General features: G+C 36.6%; 1 protein-coding gene across 1 annotated transcript; it reads right to left on the bottom strand.

Annotated features, from left to right (window-relative positions):
• Nucleotides 1-4,515: 4,515 nt before the first annotated feature.
• LOC140161187 (uncharacterized) lies at nucleotides 4,516-6,354 on the bottom strand. The gene is made up of 3 exons (XM_072184639.1): nucleotides 6,184-6,354; nucleotides 5,535-5,637; nucleotides 4,516-4,918 (listed from the first exon to the last, which is right to left on the bottom strand). Exons 1-3 carry the CDS (start codon nucleotides 6,352-6,354, stop codon nucleotides 4,818-4,820), a joined length of 375 nt encoding a protein of 124 aa, XP_072040740.1. The 3' UTR covers nucleotides 4,516-4,817.
• Nucleotides 6,355-22,708: the final 16,354 nt, after the last annotated feature.

Below are 22,708 nucleotides of genomic sequence, written 5' to 3'. Positions count from 1 at the left end.
TTAAAGAAAACATGTCATGTTCATGCCATCTGGAAAATGTGCTTGTCTATTAACAGTAACACTCATACACATTCATGCTCTTAACGTAATGTTTGACAGTCAATCCTTAATGTAAAAGAAGCATAACAAATTCAAGGGAGCCTTTTATTGCTGTAAAAATGAAAATAGGTTGAGCAGGTTTAACAGATCAAAATAGCTTGTGGTTTGGTTGATGCTCAAATCACCACAATCCTTTTGTCATAATATGGCATGGACATTCAAATAAATGGAATTTTGAACTTCATCACTTTGAAATTATTATGCTTTTACCTGGATGATTGTAACATGTTTCACCTTTAGATATTATCACGATATGTCAAGGTCATCATCATTTCCCATCATATCACAATGCTATAAGACAGGTACAGACTACTAGGTCCGTATGCACAAAAGATTTAGACCGGGTCTAAAGTTAGACCTGGTCTAAGTGGAATTTAGTCTCAGGGGAAAGGACATTTTTCTTTGCATTTGCTAAAGTTATTTTGGTATTATTTTGAACTTTGCATTAAAATCTTTAGAATTTGCTAGCTACTATTGGAAGGAAATAATAATAAAGGACCATTCCTGATGGAACTAAATTCCACTTAGACCAGGTCTAACTTGAGACCTGGTCTAACTCTTTTGTGCATATGGACCTTATAGTCTGTATACCTTCCTTGAGTCAGTAATTTAGATATTGATTTTTATTGTATCTCTAAATGTAATGATGAGAAGTATATAAGTATCCATTTTCAGAAAGGAAATGATGCAAGCAATCCAACTAGCATAACAGATTCCTGCAAAAAATAGCAGTTTTTGAGAAAATCTCAAAATGTGATTTTACTTTACTGACTCAAGGAAAGTATACAGACTATACAGGGTATTCACAAACAGCCAAAGTTCCTCTGCTTTGTATGCTGTGAATTCTCAGATAGTCAATAGTCATGAGGGCCGATTATTTGATAGTGCGTATCTATCAATCACGCCAGTGTTGTATGCCTTTGCATATCAGTGTCTTCATATAGACAGTAAAAATATCATGTGGTGTAGCACTTCATGTTCTGTTGAACTTCATGGAATGATCAGCCCTCATTATCAGGTGATGCTGGGACTTAACCCATTTGCGTATAGTATGTGGAGACGCCGACGGGCCTTGTTAGGATTTTGAAGAAAATATTGTTATTTTTGTTATTGTTATTGTTTTATGTTATCCTTCAAAGTTACCTGTTGCAATATAATTTTGATTTTCTTATCCCGGGTTCCTTATGTGAGTCACAAAACTTATTCATAAAAGTATGATAATTAATGTGACAAAACATTATTTTTACATGAATTTTTTTTATTGTATCAAATGTTAAGATATTTTAAACCCTATACACTGGTGCACTACATTTAAGATAAATGATATATTACAATGCTGATAATTTAATAATTTTACTTCCTTTCACCACAAATATTCAATACTAATTAACAATGCACCAGCTAACAGTTAAAGACATGGGTGCCAAAATATATTATATGCCATTCACAAATTTGTGTGCTGGATGGTGGTATTGTGAAATTTCAATTTCTCATCAAGAGTTCAAATTTGACAAGAATCTGGGCATCAATTCTTGTAATGATGTTGGGAGAATCATCTTTGATTCTCCTAAAACAGTGAACCTTCTGCATGCAATGTATAAATTAACTTTGAGAATTAGATCTGATTCTTGCCAAGAAAGCACAATTGAAGCTCCTCACATATCTTGGATGCAGCAGTAGCATAGCAGTGGCGTACCGTGGCCGCCCCAACCCCGGGGCTGAAGAAGAAACAATTTTGCCGCCCCTTCCTTATCAGCCCGAAAAGGTTGACCCAATTTTTTTCACGGTCGTTTGAAAAGTGAAGAGCAAAAAAAAAAAAAAAAAAAAGGATTTTAGGCGCTAGCTTTTTATGCTTTTTCAATTTTGTGCGCCTTTTTTCTTTGCTAATTCGTTTTGTCGCCCTTCGCTTTTTGCCGCCCTGTTTTTGCCGCCCTTCTTCTTCCGCGCGCCTTCGCTTTTTGCTGCCCCTACTTTGACCCCGGGCTGGCACTCTAAAGCCCCCCCAAAATACGTGCATGCATAGCCAGCACTTTTTCAGAGGGTGAGCAAAAAAAAATGGGGGGGGGGGGGGGCAAGGTAACTTTCAAGGGGGTAAATTTTGATGAAAATGGTCCAAATTGGTGTATTTTCACTGACTTGTTATACATGCAAAGTACATGGGGTATTTGTTTTTTGGGGACATGGTGATGTTCATGTTTTCATCTCTTGAGCCTGAAACTGATTTTGTCTGGTCAAGTGCTGTCGGTGATGTGTGTGTTTAGAACTGCTGTATAGCACTGACGCAGAGGTATATAAACTTGAAAATTCCCTATGTTTTGGTACAAATAAAGCATTCTTGGAAGTTATGAAAGAAAAAGGCCCTTTTACCCTTTGAAAAAACATGTAAAATTATGGAAATTATAAACATCTCTTGAAAATAAAGGTATGGAGAGAAATAAGCCTTTCTGTAAAAACATTACCCCTGCTGACACATCACTGAATGTACCAGGCAAAAAGTACTCTAATATATAGTTTGATCAGCTCCTAATTGGCATTAGGTTTTGCCACTACACCAAAAAGTAGAACCATGTTAAGATTGCTATTATTGACCTGTCTGGTCTATATTTTGTATGTTAGAAAGTATAGGACCTGATTTAATCATTTGTGATGTTTCTGGCGAGATGTCACAAGACAATTCTCAAAATAAAATTAATCCATGATATTATAAGGCCTGTCGATTACGAGCTGATCAAACTATAGTATGGTTCTTTTTATATTTTTTATGTCCATGCTTGTTCAACTCTCAATTTTCAAAGTGTCATTCATATTTTGTGTTATGTAAAGGTAAAGAGGGAAAAGTGGGTTATACTTGGACTTCACATTTGTATTACTTTAACTTCACAAAGTAACATGGTGAATTTGCTATTCTTGCTGACCAAATTGTTGTTTAACAAAGCACATCTGTATGTTGATGTATGTATGTAATACATATTAATATAAACAAACAAACAAACAAAACCTGTATATATGAGAGATAAAATGGACATGAAGATGAGCTTATTTTTGCTGTATTATGGGTTTTTTCTCAACAAGTGACTAGCATGGTTTTGGTCTGGGCTTTTTTATGGATACTTTTCCAACCAATTTGAACCGGTATATGTTGATTTTGTGCACACAATATGCTCAGAACAAGTCTGTTGATTTTAAAACAAAGCCAGAGAACAATAATTGGTAGGTAGCATGAAACTTTCAATGGAAGGAAGAAAAAGTTTAGTGGTTATTATATTACACATTTCCTCTTTAAAATATCGTACGTATTCTAAAAAAATAGAATCATATTATAGACATGCTTTGCATTGAATTGACCATCCATAATTTTGTTTTTATAATATCATGGTCTTTTGTTTTGTATTCAATGTTGAAAATGTTTGAGAGTGACCACTCCAGAATCGTTATCGTTTAAATGTCTATACCCAGTTTGAACTAGTACCATGCTATACACTGTTTGAGAATACCACCCCTACTCAAATGGATCAACTTGTATTTATATATGCTAAGGAATGATTAGTATTAAAGTATGCAAATCAAGAGAAATATTGTGTGCAACTTGTGTTTGATTTGTAACAATTCATCCAAATTTGTGAAAATGTTAAATATGTTTAAAATGTATGCAGTGCAAAATTTCTGTATTAGATCTTATGTACATATTTGTAACTTTTGAAACATTGTGCTATTCTGTTCAAATTCCACATTCCCCCTGTGGAAGATTTTGGAAGTATTCTTCTACAGGGGGAGTGTTAATTTCAAATTGAATGAACACATTAGGCAGCTCCATTTGAATTTCATACACCCACTGAGATAGATTCAACCTGAATCTTCCACTGAAGGAGGGTGAGTTTCAATTGTTAATGTGTTCATTCCATTTGAAACTCAAAATCTCTCTGTGGAAGATATTTCCAAAATCATCCACATGGGAGTGTGGATTTTAAATGGAATAGCCTAATTTAGCTTTTCAAATGAAAGATGAATTGGAAGTTCTTTTGCTTTTTATCTGAGGAGCGTAATGGGCTATTCCAGTTGAAATCCATACACCCCCTATGGAAGACATGAACTTAATCTCCCATACAGGGATGTGAATTTCAAATGAGGTTACATGAATGGATGACTCCATTGAAAATCTGCACTCGCTTTGTGGGAGATTAAGGTCATGTCTTCCATATGGGGTGTATGGATTTCAACAAAAATAGTCCAATACAGTATGCTACTGTGTGTTACAGTTACACCTTATGATTTAAAGAATGGTGCATTATACACAAAACAAAGAAAAGCTCTTGGGTGGCATACAAATTTTACAACTTAACCTGCAGAAAAGATCAAATAACTGGACAGTAGATGAATGTTCGAACTATTTTATGTACATATTAAAAAACATTTGATCATCATGCCTGGATTTAAGACAATTTGTCAAGCATCCTTGCAAAGTCAATCTTAACTTCACATCCTCTATCCATTGAAATAATGGTTTGTGTGCTATATAAGTATGCATAAAAAGGGTGGCAAATATATAAGTTGTATAATGTCTCAACAAATCGGAAGACATTGTTGAAAGACAGTGTCCTTGGAAAGACAGTGTCCTAAACTTGTAGCCAATGTATGCCCTGCTCAGGTCTGGCCCTGCTTTGCTTGTAATACACGCCCTCTTGTGGTGGATGATATGCCCTCTTTCAAAGATGAGGGCATCATTTACCAGACTCTGTAAAGTTCTTATAGACTTCTTCTCTGAATTGGATGAATGCAATCTCCACTGCCACACGTATGAAACAGACAAGGAAGTTGAACACTGCAAGGAATAGAAATCAAGAAAATAATCATTATAGAGTGTTCTTGGTAGTAAGCAAATAGTCATTTCATTTTATAGCCTACGTTTGCCATTTCATTTTTTGCACATTGTTGAGGTATGGGAATCTCCAAGCTCAATTCAATTTAAAAACATCTTTTTAAATTTAAGTATGTGAATATTCTCAAAGTTCAAACTTTTCCTATGACAATACTGATTATGTTAATTAGTAGAGGAAATGAAGTGTATTTTTGGGCATCCCATTAGAATCCCAAATTGTCAGTGTTGAAATTGAAAGTGAGGAGGTAGGCGGACGCGAAACAATTTTTTTTAAATTAGACATCAGTTCTAAACTTATATCAGTAATGCCTACTTTTCCCACTAATTGTTATGAATTCCCATCATAAAAGCCTATCCCACAATTCATTTTTGTATGTTGCTTAAACACGAAGGTCCGATTTCTTGAAGTTTGGACAGGCTTTCCTAAGCCAGCAGAGCTAGCCCTACCAATGTGGATCCATTTCTTTCTAGGTGGTGTACGAGATGGGCTTAAGCCTGATGGCGTAGGAAGCCTGACCAACAGCCATGCTTCGATAAACCGGCCCGATAAGAAACTTACCGATGGCAGTCCATTCCAAATAGGCGTTTGTGTAATTCTTGCCAGCTTGTGAGTTGTAAACGAAACCCAAAATGGCCACCACAAATGAAAGAATGTGAATAAGCTGGAAAATAAGAGTGAATTAAAAAATTAACAAGAGCAAAATATATGTCTGAAATCTGACATTTTCCAATTCATAATAAACTTCAGGGCCCTGAATATAGGCCCTAATGGAAAATAAGAACACTAGTAGGCCTACTATTTGCCTTTTTGTTTTGACAGACGGAAAACAAAAAGACTAATAGTACTTACTTTAGGCTAACCAATTTGGTTCAAGTTTTTGTTAAATTGCTTCATAGTTTTCATAATTGATTCCGTTTCCACAAATGTGTTATCAAGCAAACCCGAGTCCACAATCCTGGCAATCATCATAGCTCATCATTATACTATAATAGTCAATGCTGACCTTTTTTGTATCAAATTCGTAATTTAACGAAAGGTACAAAATATAATTTGCCGGGATAATTCCGTAAATCACAATTGAGTCATTTCACAAGTAGGCCTAACTTGAACCTTATACACAACGTCATACAAAAAACCTTATGCAATACGAAACATTTGAACCGCACAAGGCAAGCATGAGTTTAACCTTTTTTTCAATTTTACTCACCAGTAGCGTATCTGTGATACTCTGCGTTGATTTTGATGTTTTCTCCAAAATAGTATAAGCCACCAGATCGTTAATAATAGTGCCAGTTAGAAAGACCGCTAAAAATATTGAAACGTACACATACAGTTCCTTTTTGGTAGTTTTCTTAATTCTTGACCAGCTGCATGCCATACCATTGGGCCATATGCACTGATATGGTAACCAATTCTACCGCCTATTCCTGTTGTTTAGGCCGTTCCTTCATAGGCTTCTTCTGTGTGGCATTTTTCGGGTAAAAGAAGAAATTTTACTATTTTTTTATGTGGAGCGCATTGGCTCCTACTGCAGCCACGGCATAGTTGAAACTGAGCATCAATTTTGTATCTATGAGGCACACAATTGCGCATACGTCTCTAAGAAGTTGCGCGTCTGTGAGGCGCGACGACGCGTTTTTTTCGGCAAATTTGCGTTCAGTCAAGCTTTTCTGGCGCGAATGTTTAATTTTTTGAGACCGAAGAAACAGCATAATAGGCCTATTTGCTGTTTCGGGGTTTTGCGTACTTTCACATATACCAATGTCTTGAGTCTTGAGTTGATTCACTCCTTCAGTAAGCTAGGCTTGTCCTAGGAGGATTGTGTTGTGCATACGTGTCAGAAGGTGCTCATAAATTTACAACGTGCAAGTAAAAACCGAAGACCGGCAGGTTACAAGGATTGGTGGGTTGGTGTAGTAGCCATATCCCTGAGGGCTGGTAGTGCCAGGGTCTGGAATTGGCTGACTGTTGTTGCTGCAATGACTGGTTGTGGTAGTCTGTTCCAGATTGGGATGGTGCGAACAAAGAAGGAGTATCTGTATGTGTTTACTCTCGACTGAATGGGTTGGTAACTCAGGGTGTTGGTTGCTCTTCCCAGACGAAGTGATGGTATAACTACAGTCGGGAAGGGGATGTTCACAAGTCCATGGTGGATTTTGAAAAACATGGTGCCCTGGTTGAGTAGTCGTCTGGTGGCAAGGGAATCCCATTCAATGCGTTGTAGCATACTGGTCACACTTGCGGTTCGCTCGTAATTGTTATAAACAAACCTAGCAGCTTGACGCTGGACAGACTCCAAAGCATTCACCTGCTCACAAGAATACGGGTTCCATGCAGCTGAAGCAAATTCCATTTTTGGTCGCACTAGAGCCTGGTAAGCCTTGGTCTTAACATGTATCGGGCAAGATGACAAATTCCGTCGCAATACACCCAGGGTGCTACGGGCACTAGATGTGATGTTTAGGACGTGATCCTTCCATCCAGTCAAGATGTTTGTTAATTGCAACTCCAAGATATTTGTGCTTCGATGACTTTTAACAATGCTGTGACCATCTACCTGATAGATGTGATTCAGTGGTTTGGTCTTGCGGGTGATGGTAAGAGTCTCGCATTTAGTAGCGTTAAAGCTCATCTGCCACTGGTCAGCCCACTGGAAGACTTTGTTCAAATCATCTTGGAGAGTGTCTTGGTCTTCAGTGCTCTGGATTTCACGATACAGGATACTGTCATCCGCGAATAGACGGAGAGTTGAGTTGATGTTGGTTACGATGTCATTAATGTACAGAAGAAAGAGGGTTGGACCTAGGACTGAGCCTTGTGGAACTCCTGAAATTACCGGTGACCACTTGGAGTGGGTGCCATTGATGGTAACACATTGCTCACGTCCCCCCAGAAAATCCTGAATCCAATTGAGTGTCTTTCCTCTTATGCCATAGTAAGTTAGCTTGGATGCAAGACGTTTATGGGGCACCTTATCGAACGCCTTGCTAAAGTCAAGAAGCAAGACGTCTGTCTGCCCTCCTCTATTCAACACTTCTGACCAGTCCTGCGTAGCCTGGATCAACTGGGTTTCACAGGACATTTTTTCCCTGAATCCATGCTGCTCATCGACAATGATGTGGTTCTTGGCGAGATGTTTTGCAGTATGTGATAACACGATGTGTTCCATCAGTTTGCAGGCTATGCTAGTAAGGCTAACTGGACGGTAGTTCTCGGGCGATGACTTGCTCCCTTTCTTGTAAATGCCAGTTACCAGTGCTCTTTTCCAGTCAGAAGGTAGTGTACCGCTATCATATGATTGTTGGAATATGAACTGGAGCCTGGGTCCAAGTTCTGAAGCATAATCTCTTAAAAATCTTGAGGGTATGTTGTCAGGTCCGCTTGCTTTATTACAGTTAAGCTGCTGAAGTTGCTTAACAACACCATGTAGTTCAACATGCAAATTTGAAATGTCAGTAAATGGTGAGGTGCCTTTACTTGGTATATTGTCCATCTTCTCTTGTGTAAAGACTGAAGTGAACTGTTGGTTTAAGGCTTCAGCAATGCCTTTATCGGATGAATCCCGGGGGATGAATAAGTCCTGTTATTAACAGTTAATGGAGGTATCCCAAGTGATTCCTTCCTAAGAGATTTGATGTAACCCCAGAATCTCTTGGGATTTGTTTCAAGGCTTGGGCCAATGACGTCTGATTTATAAGACTCATGACTCTCTCTGATCATATCAGTGACCTTGTTTCTTGATGAGCGGGCTTATCCAAGGATGAGATTGTTTCCCATTGGACATCTTGTGGGGTATAAACTTGTCCATGTCAGTGTGCATTATATACCTCATATATAGATTCCTGTCATCTGATTGGTTGAAAGTGCAGTCATTGAGCGTGTTTATACTGAGCGTACAGCTTTTTGACCCGCTATTTTCCGGGCACAAAATACCGATCATAATCCGGCCACCGTTACCCAGCTTGTTTCTACTGAGACCAGAAAGCCGTGTCTCGCACGATGCACGGCATTTTTTTCCTGTAAACCGGAAGTACGGAAAACAGATTTGACGGTTAATTATATCCTAAATTTAAATGTCTACGGATGGCAGCTCATGGCATATGACTCTACAATCACAATTTAGTATTTTCGTAAAATCCAAATTGCATTAATTTACCAGTGGATCTAGTAATTGGCTATTATGATAATTAATTTACAGCTCATATATAACCAACTCATTAATTATAAAGATATAACCAACTCATTAATTAGGGGGCCTATAAAGAAGTAGGCCTAGACTAAGTAAAGTCATATCCATTTTACTTCATCAAGTTCATGCGAGTCACACATGTGTCCAGTGTATATAATATCGGAAAGAAGGAACCTACTACATCATAGGCCTAAGCTAGACTATCATACAAGTAGAATATAAATCGCGTTATTTTTGCAACACGCATGACCTCGACCCGGCAACCGATGACACGGCTCGTTTCTACTGCGCAGATTACACGCTTTGACCCGGCATGATCCACCTCAAGAGGTGGATCACGAAAGGCGAGCACATGACCCGGCATGACACGGCAACCGATTACCCCAAGTCGTTTCTACTGGGCTCGTTACCCGGCACGGCACGGCACGGCACGGCATGGCCCGGAATTTTACCCTCAGTAGAAACACGCAGATAAAATTAACTATGCCCGCATAATGAACTATGGACCGGTCCATGGAAATGAACTATGGACCGGTCACATGCGTCACGATCAAACTGCGCGTTTTTCCCAGCGTAAAATGATATTACGCACGCGTTATCGCAGAAATCGCAGATTGTAATCTGTGTGCCGTTCGCATTGAAACTATTAATTTCTCTTCCCAAAATCGATGCTTTTAACCAAACAGATGACAAGAATCTTAAGATTTGGTATATAGAACAAATATTGACTGCTTTTTATTCGGGGCATGGTTAAAATTTAGGCCCGGTGATCTCAAAACCATGACTATGCCCTCGGCTACGCCTCGGGGCATAGTCATGGTTTTGAGATCACCTTGGGCCTATAATTTTAACCATGCCCCTCATAGCAGTCAATATTTGTATACTATGTTCTTGAATTTTAGCCAGTTTGTTTCGACTGAGTTATTTTCTGGCTTACTATCAAGGAAGGAGTTTACCTCCCTTGTAAGCGAGTTCCTTAGGGAATCAACATCAGCTTTTTGATATTGAAAAATCTTTCTTGGGACCTTTCTTTTAACAATTGGTGACACATTTATACTGCAAGTAACAATTAGATGATCAGAAATACCAGGATGTGTTTGAATATTTGAGACCATGCTTGGATTATTTGTCATGATTAAGTCCAAAGTGTTTTGAGAGGCAGGTCTTGTTATCTTCGTCACCAATTGGACAAAACTAATTTCTCCAAGTATATCAAGAGCAGTATCATGAAGGCTTTTTTGTTTGCTGTCAGGCTTTGTAAGGTTTTTAGACCAGTCAATATCCGGTAAATTGAAGTCCCCACAAAGAAGGACATTTCTTTGCTTCGAGTTGCGGTTGGTTGTAGACAGGATTTTGTTGACACTGTCAATTAAATGGCGCAGTGGTTCAACTCCAGACTTTGGGGGTCGATAGAAACTTCCTAAATTTAGGAAACCTATGTAAAAGGTTTGATTGAAACTTGCAAAGCACTTTATTGTTTTGATCCCACAAAATACAAAAGAGCAACAAACCAGCATAAATTGTAAGTCGTAATTATAAATGGAAGTCAATTTTTGTTTTTTTGTCACACACACAAAGAGCCTCGCGATCGCGTGTAATTATCACTACGCACATTTTGTACGCGTTAGTAATGATCACACGTGTCGGAGCAGGGTTGCCAAAAAAATAGTCCAAGTCGCGGGTAATAGCCGGGAAATGTCGCCCAAATACAGGCATGAGACTGCTCTTTCCTACATAAATTATTTTAAAAAATGAGGAAAAAAAGAAGAAAAAGTTATAGGGGTGGAAATATTGAAATAGAAACTAACAAAAATGGGAAAAAAATGTTTAAACTGCAAGAAGAATTAAGAGTCAGTTCAAGGGATTCCAATCCGAAAAATAAATAAAAATAGATATGTGATCAATTGAGTATCTTTGATGTGAAGGAGAAACTTGGCATCCCTCTATGGTCTCGGCTAAGAAGCTACTTGTCGTCTTTATAGCAACTATTTTAAACTGTTGCGATTTGGTAGTTCACAGCATCATGCGAATGGTAGTGAGCTTTGGCAATATTTGCATTGATCATTTCATAGCGATAGAAGAATTCAAATAACACATACTTTTGTAGGCCCTGTGGTTTTTGAGTTATGTTGTAAAGAGGGCTGAAAAACAACACTTTGGTAAAACGTATAACTTTTTAACAACAATAAATCAAGCAAGTTTTCAAAGTATATGATTTGTAGAATGAACTGTTGCAAAACAAAGTGTTGTTTTTCAATAATATATTGATTTGAGATGGGAATATTCTAAGGACAATCCTCGAGCTCAAGTGCATGGTCTTTAGCAACAACACGTTAGCGGGCACGTGAGTAATATAATGAGATTGGGTGATTTAAACCAATTACTGCCATCCTCCTTTGTTCAGTAGTTTGATGTATTGTCCTACTTTGTAAAAGTCAGGTCACGGATAATTTGATGTATTGTCCTTTCAATTCAGCCGATTTATAAAGGTTTTGAGTCTCTGAAGCTCCGAATTTCAATTAGGCCTACAAAGGGTTTTGTGACCATATTGATTGGACCGTAATTTCAATAAGTTTATAAGTCAAAGTGCTTTTCCACCCAAGTGCGTTTTAAATCCGGGTCAATCCGCCCAAATATCCAGTATCGGACACTTTTTTGGAAGCTTAAAAAATTGGACACTTGAGACTCCCTTACCGTGGTCTGGCAACACTGCATCTTCTCTGACTGACAGCCTAAAATGAAGGCATCATTTTTTTAGTAGTTCACGATGTGAACAACATGAAAGAACGTGAAATGGTCGTTTCCAGGTCTTCTTGGTATTAAAACCACCTCGCCGGTAAGACGATAACGGAGTTGAAGTGACAGCAATTCAAGATTATTAAAAAGCAGCGTAAATTGAAGGAATCTTCAGCTAGCCATTGGAGAGTTATTAAATATAATATATGTCATGATGCCTTTTCTAGCATTTATTTTTTCTAAACCACCTTGCCGAAAAAATAATTTGGAATCATATGAACTGAGAGAAATTCAAGATAAGCCGAATAAATTGGAGGAATCTTCAGAGACCAACTGCGATGTGTCTGGTAATCGTAATAAAGTGTCTCGCGAGAAGAATGGTACAGGAGACTTCAAAACGTCTGATGAGATAAATGACAATGATGACACACATGATTGTTTGTTACTCTTTAATTACAATAGGGATGGGTCGAGTTACAATCCAGTTCGATTGCCGATACTTGATAAGTCGGTAGAGATGGAGAAAAATAATAACAATATCAGTAAAGAAGACCAAGAACTTGAGCATCCGAATGCCGTGGAACATCTGTGGAAAGAAACAGGACATAACCATTGCGAATGTCGCAGGGCAGCTTCATTAGTTTGCGGGAAATATGAGACATATCCACCACTAAGAGTGAATCAAGAAACTGTGTTAGACTCATTTCAATTGCATAGAAATATAGAAAACAATATAAAGAACGCCGAGGATTTCGCAGACTTTGTAGAAAGTGTTCGCATCGATGAAGAACTTGAATATATGACAGTTGCGAGTAAAACAGAACCTTCTCTCAACATCATACTGTTTGTAGATAAAACTAACGTGCCTTTTCTTGGCATTCAGCATCATTTGTTACACTGTGTTCTACGAAGTTTCTTCATATGTCCAGGTGACGCAATCAGCATAGAGTGGTCAAACTCAATACATAACAATACACTTAATCTTCTTGAAAATCAGGATATCAAGACAAAATTTGGTGATCTGGACAACATTCGTGCATGTTTGATTCTGACTCGCGATGCTTCTGTTCTGCTTCGAGATAGCAGCTCAAGTTTGTTAACAAATGTTGCTGATATTTTACTTATCAATAGAAAGAGTATAGTAGTGTTGGATGTGATTGATGCATCCCAGTAAACACGAAATGTTTTACAGGAAACGTTTAAGGTTATTAATTATTTTAAACTGTTGTGATTTGGTAGTTCACAGCATCTTACGAATGGTAGTGAGCTTTGGCAAAACCTGCATTGCTCAATTCATAGCGAGCGTGTAGAAGAATTAAAATATCACAGATATACTTTCATAGGTGCTGCGGTTCTTGAGTTACGTTGTAAAGAGGGCTGAAACAACAACACTTTTGTAAAATGTAACAACAAATTAAGCAAGTTTGGAAGTATACGATTTGTAGAATGAACTTTTGCCAAACATCAAGGTGTTAATTTTCAATAATATATTGATCCAGATAATGAAAATCGATTTTTAGGTTGCTTCGACCAACAATACCTCGTCTATACCCTTAAATGTCGGGTTGTATAAAGAGTAGGCCTAGTAAAACGTTTTAATAACATTCAGAAAACATTTTTTGAAAACTTGATGCAAACACTATAACAAAGGTTGTTAAGTGTTTACAACATTCACTTTGTCCACGGTAGGTTTATTTAAATCGTACGTTTGTAGGGCTTGTGTCGACAAGGCTGTTGTTGACAATATTGTCGACAAAGCAATTTTGGTCGATCCTTCATGTAATTATTTCGTGTAAGCTAATCCTAACTCTAATCCTAAGCCTAATCATAATCATAATCCTAACCCTAATCCTAACCCTAAACTAACTCTAACCTTAACCCTAACCCTAATTTCGTGTAAATTTACATGACGGAATAACCGCAATTTTCCCGATTGTTGACAAGCATGGATCAATTGCCGACAAAAATTAATCATTAAAAAAAAAATAGGATAAAGCTTAATATAGGCCTATGCTTAACATGATAACATCGCCATTATTTGCCATGAAATAGCTGCATCAGTTTTCTATTTCATTCGTACGTGGTGTAGATTATCTTTCCATTAGCCTACATGTACAAATGTATAAATTCTAATATGATGATGAATAATTGCGTATGGGGGTATATGGTAATAATTTGATGTATAAAAACGACGCATAACGTGGTCTCTAATAAACTTAATATTTTGACTTTATTGATGTATTGCTTTGTCGACAACTTGTCGACATCGGATCTTGAGATTTGATGACAATGTAAATTCTATCGACAACAGCCCCATGCGTTTGTTACAATCCCCACAAAAAATACAGCGAGGAAAGTTACTTAATTTTGCATGCCATGCCGAATTGTAAATGGGAGCTTTTGGTTAAATATACATTGTTACATTACTTCACGGCATTACTTCTGAATACAAAGAATGTCTTTCTGATTCTGAAATTCACGATATAATACAAATTTTATGACAAATTTATTTGATATTTTTCACATTTTTGATATAGGCCCTACAACAGTCCTCGAAGTAAATTTTATAAATATAATGATATATTTTGAAAGTGTATGTAGCTGGGAGGAAAAGCCGACGATCAATTTAAATTTTGACCTTTCATATTGAAGATATGGATTTTTTCCCCGAGACCTATTTTTTCTGGTGTTTGGGGAAAAATTCATATCTTCAATACGAAAGGTCAAAATTTTCAATTGATCGACGGCTTTTCATCCCACGTACATACACTTTAAGTATAAATCATCAGATCTATAAAGTTTACTTTGAGTACTGTTAAATATCAAAAATATCAATTTTCAATCATTTGCCATAAAATGTGTATTACATTGCGAATTTCAAAAAATCAAAATTATTTGATATCAGAAGACATTCTTCGTATTCAGAATGCAATTCGATATGTCTGATGTGCTCTAATGTCCCACAATAAATACTGTCCAAACGTTCATACCCCATCCCTTAACATAACAAAATTAAAAAAAAAAATTCCATAATTCAAAAAGGGGTTTAATTAAAGAAAAATGTCCCATGAACGTCTACATAGAGGTTTGAAATGTCCGCTTCAAGTTTTTGTATATACAAATTGCCATGCTTGTATGCTGTATTATATATTGTTTGTATTTTGGTAATTCAAATAATAATAATTATTATTATTATATACTGAGAAAGATCTATTATAATGCTTGATCATACTGCCTTAGATTTGTTTCTTGTGTCGGTGTCATATTATTTACTTTATAGTAAATACCAGTTGATGACATTAAAATGTTTACGAAATTGTCTTTTTGCTCCAAAACAACCCAATTATGTTAAAAATTGATAACAAGTGGTTGTATTATTTTACCCCTTATTATGAGTATGACCTATGCTACGAGGGCACAGTGGCGCAGTGGTACGGGCTCTGCCTTGCAATCGATGGATTGCGAGTTCGAGCCCCGGCGGTGCCACCGTGTTGTGCTCTTGGGGCAAGGCACTTTACCTTACTTGCCTCTCTCTACCCAGGGGTGAAATGGGGAGCTGTTATAATTTAGTAATTAGACGATTTTCCCCACGACTTTGGCCAATTTCCTATCCCATAAAGAACATTATTATTTTGATGGATCCAAGTGTTTGAAAGTATTGGATCCAAAACATAATAATGATAAAATTGGATGCTTTACGCCCAATATTAATTGGTGATTGGTCTCGTCTAATATTTTAAAACTCATAGCTCGACCAATAAATATGTGCTACCGATGCAATTTTATATCAAAATCGGGCGACCATTTAACATTGGCTACCGCGACTTCTGGGCGACTTTCCGATTGTTTGACCAAAGATCCTAATTTTTAGGATCTTTGGTTTGACCAGCGACTTGTGAGTGTCACGTGTACTAGAGCATGCTATCTTTCTGAATATTGATCTCGCAATTAATTTACAAGCTGCAAGGGGATGCAGGGGTACTTGTCAATCAATGGGTTAAGCTGATGATTGTCACCAAAAACACTTATCCATGGAAGAAAGAGATAAGACTCTTCCATGGTTTATCCATGATCGTTCCAATCGATAGGCAATTTCTAATTATAGACTGGTTCTATTTTGATAAAATTGGATCTCTTTCTGAAACCTCTTAGCTATATAGGAGAACAATTTACAAGCAAATCGACCTGTGTTATTGCGTGCCCCTTAACTTATTAATGATAGGTCGTACACGCACATTTCTGGGATCCATGGGGCCAGACGAATAATTTGAAATGTTTGAAAGTGTTATTGGAATAAAAATAATTTTTTGCCCCCTATATATGCGATCCTATGGGGTCATTTGGTGGTCTTAATAATAACAATATTAATATTGCAACACTAAATATATAAATAATACTAATAAATGCGTATTGCTGAAAAGACTCACTCTTACTATTTGCATTAACAATTTGAGAACACTAGTGACCCTACAGACTTTTTATTCGACGTAAAATATTTGATGTAACATATCTACGTTATTTAATCAAGTCCCATTCTATTTCCAGTAATGTTTAATTTCCAGCGAATGTTTGATGACGTAAAATCAATAACACATTTCTACAAAATATGATATGTAACATATTATCGATTTTACGTCATCAAACATTCGTTAGAACTTAAACATTACTGCAAATAGAATGGGACTAGATTAAATAACGTAGATATGTTACATCAAATATTATACGTACGTCGAATACTCGGGAGTCTGTAGTGGCCCATTTAACCAAATAAAACATACAAAGAAAGACATGTTCACTATAGGCTGAAAAAGCTTGTCTCTCAGCCTACCAACCCCGGGTACCAACCGCGCGAAGTTAGGCATTTAATTGGAGTTCAAAATCACAAAGCGCTAGCCTATAGGGGCCTAATATTTTTCTGCTAAGTTGGGTTGTATTGCTTATTTTATTAAAATCAAATGATTCTAGAAAGCAATATCGTATAGGCCTAAATAAAGACAAAGACCGATCCAATTTTATATCAAAATTGGACGACAATTTAACATTATAGCTTCCGCGATTTCTGGGCGACTTTCTGATCGTCTGACTCGCGTGGCTGAGTATACAGTGTCACGTGTACTAAAGCATGCTATCTTCAGATCACGGATCTTGATCTTCCTGAATATTGATTTTTCAATAAATTTGGCAACTTAACAGGGTTGCCAAACATTGGCAACCGCAACTTCAGGTAGTTTCCTGTCAAATTTAGAGAAAAATTGGGCGACTTTCCGATGACCCGCGACTTGTCACGTGTACTTGCATGCTATCTTCATCATGATCATCAAAACGTGCAAACTTGACTCAACGCCTATTGTTATGAATGTATTTGCCGCGGCCCGCGGCGATACGATTTACCGATATTTATCGTAGGCCTAATCGATAAACGGACACAGCGGGCGGCTGTGCAGGTGCAACCCTGAAAGCAGCGTTCCCATAATGTTTTATTGTGTTTTCTATATCTCTGAGATCTTCAGAATCTGGCGAATGCCACCCTGACACCCTTGAGCATTTTGAAATAAATGACCCCAAAATGACCCCCATAGAGTTATACCATCGAAATAAAAAATTATCATTATTATTAAGGTGTTTAAAAATCACTTTAAAGTATATCAAATTATTCGTCTGTAGGAGATCAGAATGGACGGGTAGAGAAAAGATATTGTCTTAAGGATAATTAATAATAACCATCAATTAATAAGGAAATATCTGGAAAAGAGAGACCTGGGAGATAATCATTCTGTTTACCCCAAAAAATATATTATCATAATCAAGCCATTTTCTCAAGTGTTTGTCCACCGTTTATCGGCACCTCCATCCCCTCCTCTATTATTATTCAGGTATAGATGAATCCTAAAAGGTAATCCCATAATATCGCCAATTCTGAGATTTTCTCTCTCCGCCTTATTGTGAAGGGATCAAAATGTATAATCCCACATTATGATTATGGAGCTATTATTATTGTGATTATGGAGCTATCGTTGGTGGCCGCAATTAGGCCCTGGGATCTTTACCCTATCGTGATTGGTCGAAAGTTGATCAGGAGATAGCCTGACACACCCTGGTCTGAAAAATCAGAGGAGATCCCAGTGTCTTTGATTTGTGACCGCCAGACGAAGAAGACGTGTTCAGTGTTCTTCTCTCTCTCTCTCACCATCATCTGTATCAAGACTTGCTATTTGTATTTATCATCAAGAACATTTGTGTTCAGCAAAGAAAAATCTATAAGTAGGCTACTCTCTGTGTGTGTTTTTCATCGGTCCTTGCTCATCTGAATGAACCTGCCCGCCCGGCCTGCCCGTTACACACAAAATCCGTCTTCTTCAGCGGTAACACGTCTAGGCCCAAGGATCACAAATAATGTATTTTTTTTCTCAATACGACCCATGTTTCAGATGTAATGTGCCGCAACAGGTCAAGGGTCAATTTCCAGTTTTCATATAGGGGCCCAAAATTAAAGTTGCTCCGATTGTTGTGAAAGTTGTAGCAAATTGGTTGTCTACCAAAAGGACTTCAGAAGCATAATAGTTTGCATTCCTCTCTCTCTCTCTCCTCTCCTCTCCTCTCCTCCTCTCTCCTCTCCTCTCCTCTCTTCTGGTAAACGTTTTATAACTTTCTGTTATAACCAGACACTTCCAACATGTTCTGGCAATCTTAGTGCCCCATTTGAAAAAACAAACAAAAAAACAAAAACGTTACGTGTGTTCGTTATGTCGGGTTTGAAATTGGAAATGATATAAGTCGGAGGTGGAGGTGTCGCGTGGTGGTTTAATTAGCTATTGGGGTTATTCGGTTCCATAATATTTGCCCAAGTTTCTTTGTGTCTTAAGTAAATGTAATTTGCTATTGTATTGAAATAAATTAATAAAGGATACATTAGGTTATAGTGTGGTCACATTAGTGTACGTTGGTGACAAATTAAATAAATATGGAATTCCGATTACCTGATATTCATTTTATTACATACTCTGATTTATTAGAAGTAATTTCTATATAACAGTCTACATTTTTATGATATTAATGAAATATTTTATAATCAAGAATTTTTCAACTTTGTTTCAAGTTTGTTACACAAGTCCCTAACTTTTTCACACCAGTTCCAGCATCAGGTTTTGTTGTTATCTTTAACAGGTATCCCCTGTCATGTTGAAAGTGTAAAAATATATAATTTAACCGTGAAAATGCATCACGATCAACGATACGTGGAAAGCAAAATGTTAGCATCATGGTGCCTTAAGAGCTCTTAAGAATTTCAAAAGACATTTAAATCATTTTAGACCTTTATATTTTGATCGAAATGCGTGAATGGCAAGAACATGAACCATGATCTCACTAGGCATATAAACATCTCAAAAAAAGTAACTAACCCCCCTTAAATAATGGCCATTATTCAAAAGGGGGCTATTGTATTACAAATATGTAAAATGCGTTGGAAGCAGAATTTATTTCTGCGCATTTTGACACCTCATTTGATACGATAGCCCAGAAAACAATAAAACACCGGTCAATTTAATGTAGCAAGGTCCAGATTTGAAAGTTGCACTTACATACAAATTTTTACAATACAAAAACACTCGGATATCATTACACAGATTTCCTTCCATTACACTTAATACAAAATCAATACAATTTACTGCAACTTTCAAATCTTGGGTTACATTGATTTAAATGTACGCTGTGACGTCAATATTTAGTCAATTGCTACAAATGAGGTGTCAAAATGTGCAGAAATAAATTCTGCTTCCAACGCATTTTACTGATTTGTAATACAATCACCCGTTTGTGAATAATAGTCATTATTTAAGGGGGGTCAGTTACTTTTTTTGAGATGTTTATAATCATAAGTTTACGCAAGTTATACCACATATTTCACACCATAAATAAATATTGACATTGCTTGAATAGTATATATATAAAGTCAATTAGAAATATTGTAATCATTGGAACGAAAACATATAACAACTTTGCTTCGGGACCTTGCTACTCATATCAACGTCAAGCTAAACGATCCATTTTTTATGATTTTGAAAGCATCAGTCATATATTCTGCAAGTCGTTTGAAAAAGGAATCACTCCTTATTCTGCAAGTCGTTTTAAGATAATTAGGAACTAACATTCTGATTAAAAGATCCGGACAAACATTACTAGAATCTCATCGACGCGACTTGAAGTACAACATTTTAAATTGAGTAGTTTTGTCCAAAAAGTTTTGATTGTCATCACTTAGCAGAAGCTGAAAACAAGTCCATGACTGGAATAATGGATTTTCTCGAAATAAGGATATCAAAGGCATGGTTACTTTTAGTAATGGTTCTAGGGCTGGTTATGTGCATGCTTCACAAACAAACACATGGAGGTGAGTATTTTTATGCTTTCTTGTCGCATTGGGTTTTTTCTTTCCGTTTTAGGATCTTCCTCTTGTATTTGTCTTCACTTTCTGGTATAGCGCGCCTCTGGTGGCAAAAAGATGTTCTTTTGCGCACTATGTGTAATTTACAGATGTAACCATGTAATGTAATGTCTACACAGTGTGATTTTTGCACCATTCCAATAGATTTAAAAGCAACTTTTCTCGTTTTTCTGTTGTTAGTTGTTTTTGTTTTTAGTCAAAAGCTTAACTTCAGAAACTTAGTGTGTCTTTTGTAATAAAAAGGTTCTATCTACCGAAGACAAATCTAAGTCTGCTATCTACTGAAGACGAAAAACACTTAATTGATAACCCAGCAAACACAAAACGTTTTCGACATCATAAAAGGTTGTCAGAAAACGTTTAAATGTCGGGTTATATAAAGGGTATATTAAGAGTATAAAACGTTTTCATAAAAACATTTTTTGATAATCTACTGCTCAGCAAACAAAATGTTTTACAGAAAACGTTTAAATGTCGGGTTATATAAAGGGTATAAAAACGTTTTAATAACATTCCAAAAACATTCTTGAAAACTTGATACAAAACATTCTAAACAGAATGTTATTTTAGTTGAAAAATATTTTGCAAAAATGTTTGCCCAAAATATTTTCAATAACGTTTTAGAAACGTTTTCATGACCTTTATATAACCCGACATTTAAATGTTATTAAAAGGTTTTGAAAAGAACATTTTAAGAACATTTCTGTGTTTGCTGGGTTCAAATATTTGAACATAATGTTATTTAAGTATTGACACAATATTTGGCAAATATGTTTGCAAAAATAGTTTACAATAACATTTTTTGAAAACATTTAAAAATATTGTTGTAGTGTGTTTTCATACAAAACGTTTTAAAACGTTTTCATGACCTTCATATAAGCCGACATTTTAATGTTATTAAAACGTTTTTACCTAAACCAAAAGCCAAAATATAACTTATTTAAAACGTTTTTAAAACGTTTTTGTGTTTGCTGGGAATCTGCTGTCAGACCTATACTAAAGATGCAATATCTATTAGGTCTGCTGTCTATTGAATTAGATACCAAGCCCAGCTCTGCTATTTACTGAAGAAGACCAATCTTAAAAATCTGCTACCGAAGATAGCAAACTCAAATGCTTCCTATAAGCCCCATCTCTTTCTTGATATGATCTATTTGAGACGCAAAGATATTTTTAAAAACGTTTAAAGTTTGGTTTAAACAATTTAAACGTTTTTATGCGTTTTAAATTTGGTTTCATTACAATGTAAATATACATTACGGATATATGGAGAACATTTTTATTTATTTAAACATTTGCCATATTTAGGGGATGTAAGCCAGACAAGCCCAATAGTGAAACGAGTCCATTATAGGGACGTCAAAACCTGAGACGAATATACCTACAGGGATCGGAAGCAAGCACTTTTGTGTGAGCCATGTCTGTTATGTCAAAAATTGGCCCTTTTTGTGTCTCATTCAGAAAAATGTGATATACTTAGAGATTTTTATATTGATACAAAACCTGGAGACACATTTAAACAAGGTCATGTATGCATTTTAAAATCTCAAAAGTTCACCATATTTTTCTGAATTGTAGGTATATTCGTCTCAGGTCAAAACAGCAACGAATAAGAGGATCGTTTAGCAACAAAATATACAATTAAGTGAAAAATAGAAAAGACAACTCGAACTTTCCACAAATGACCATCGCAACCAGGATCAGCTCCCCGAGTTTCGTACGGGTTACAACGGATCAATTAGCAGTAAAGTTTCTTGTCCAGAGAAATTTCAAGCTAACTCAATGAGTGCGTACTAAACCACCGACAGGGTTCGAACCCGCAACATCTCGCACCATGTCAAACGCCTTATTGATCATGTCGATTGAGCTAACTCAACTGCTGCATGACCAGTAGAGAGAATAATACTTCCTCAGAGAAAGGGGTTGGTTCTCGATTTGAAGCAACCGTACTCTGCATTTGTAGCAAACATGGGATATGAATGTTACCAAATATGGGATAAGAATGTCACAATCTATTTGCATAATGCTCCAGTTCATTGAGCATCAAATTCTGCAAATTTTAGCTCTTGAGCTCAAATCTGGATTTTGTTAAAGCTCCAAAGCCTGTAATTTGGCCCAATTATAGTTCACAGACCCCCACAAAAATGTTGAAATTTCAATTCATCAAGTCCCTATTTTGCCCCCAAAACCAGTTTTTAGGTCCCAAAGTTGAGTGCCCCGGGGATTTTTCGAACGCTTGCTCTAAATGGTTCTCGCTATCAAAGAGTGTATAAAGATGAAATAATTATTAGTGCATTAAACATGTTAAACTTATAAGCTTTAGCACTTTACATAATATATACATCAAAATTTTTGATTTTGGTC

This window comes from Amphiura filiformis, chromosome 1 (genome assembly GCF_039555335.1).
Source record: "Amphiura filiformis chromosome 1, Afil_fr2py, whole genome shotgun sequence".
In the NCBI taxonomy this organism is placed as follows: Eukaryota; Metazoa; Echinodermata; class Ophiuroidea; order Amphilepidida; family Amphiuridae; genus Amphiura; species Amphiura filiformis.
Note: the sequence above shows the minus strand (reverse complement) of the source record. Positions and strands in the feature narration are given on the sequence as shown.

Excerpts from the sequence above, each read along its gene's own strand:
- LOC140161187 (XM_072184639.1), bottom strand. The coding sequence starts at position 6,354 with ATGGCATGCAGCTGGTCAAGAATTAAGAAAACTACCAAAAAGGAACTG. Across the intron at positions 5,638-6,183 it reads GTATCACAGATACGCTACTG|CTTATTCACATTCTTTCATT; the intron begins GTGAGTAAAATT and ends CTTATTTTCCAG. Across the intron at positions 4,919-5,534 it reads TTTGGAATGGACTGCCATCG|TGTTCAACTTCCTTGTCTGT; the intron begins GTAAGTTTCTTA and ends TATTCCTTGCAG.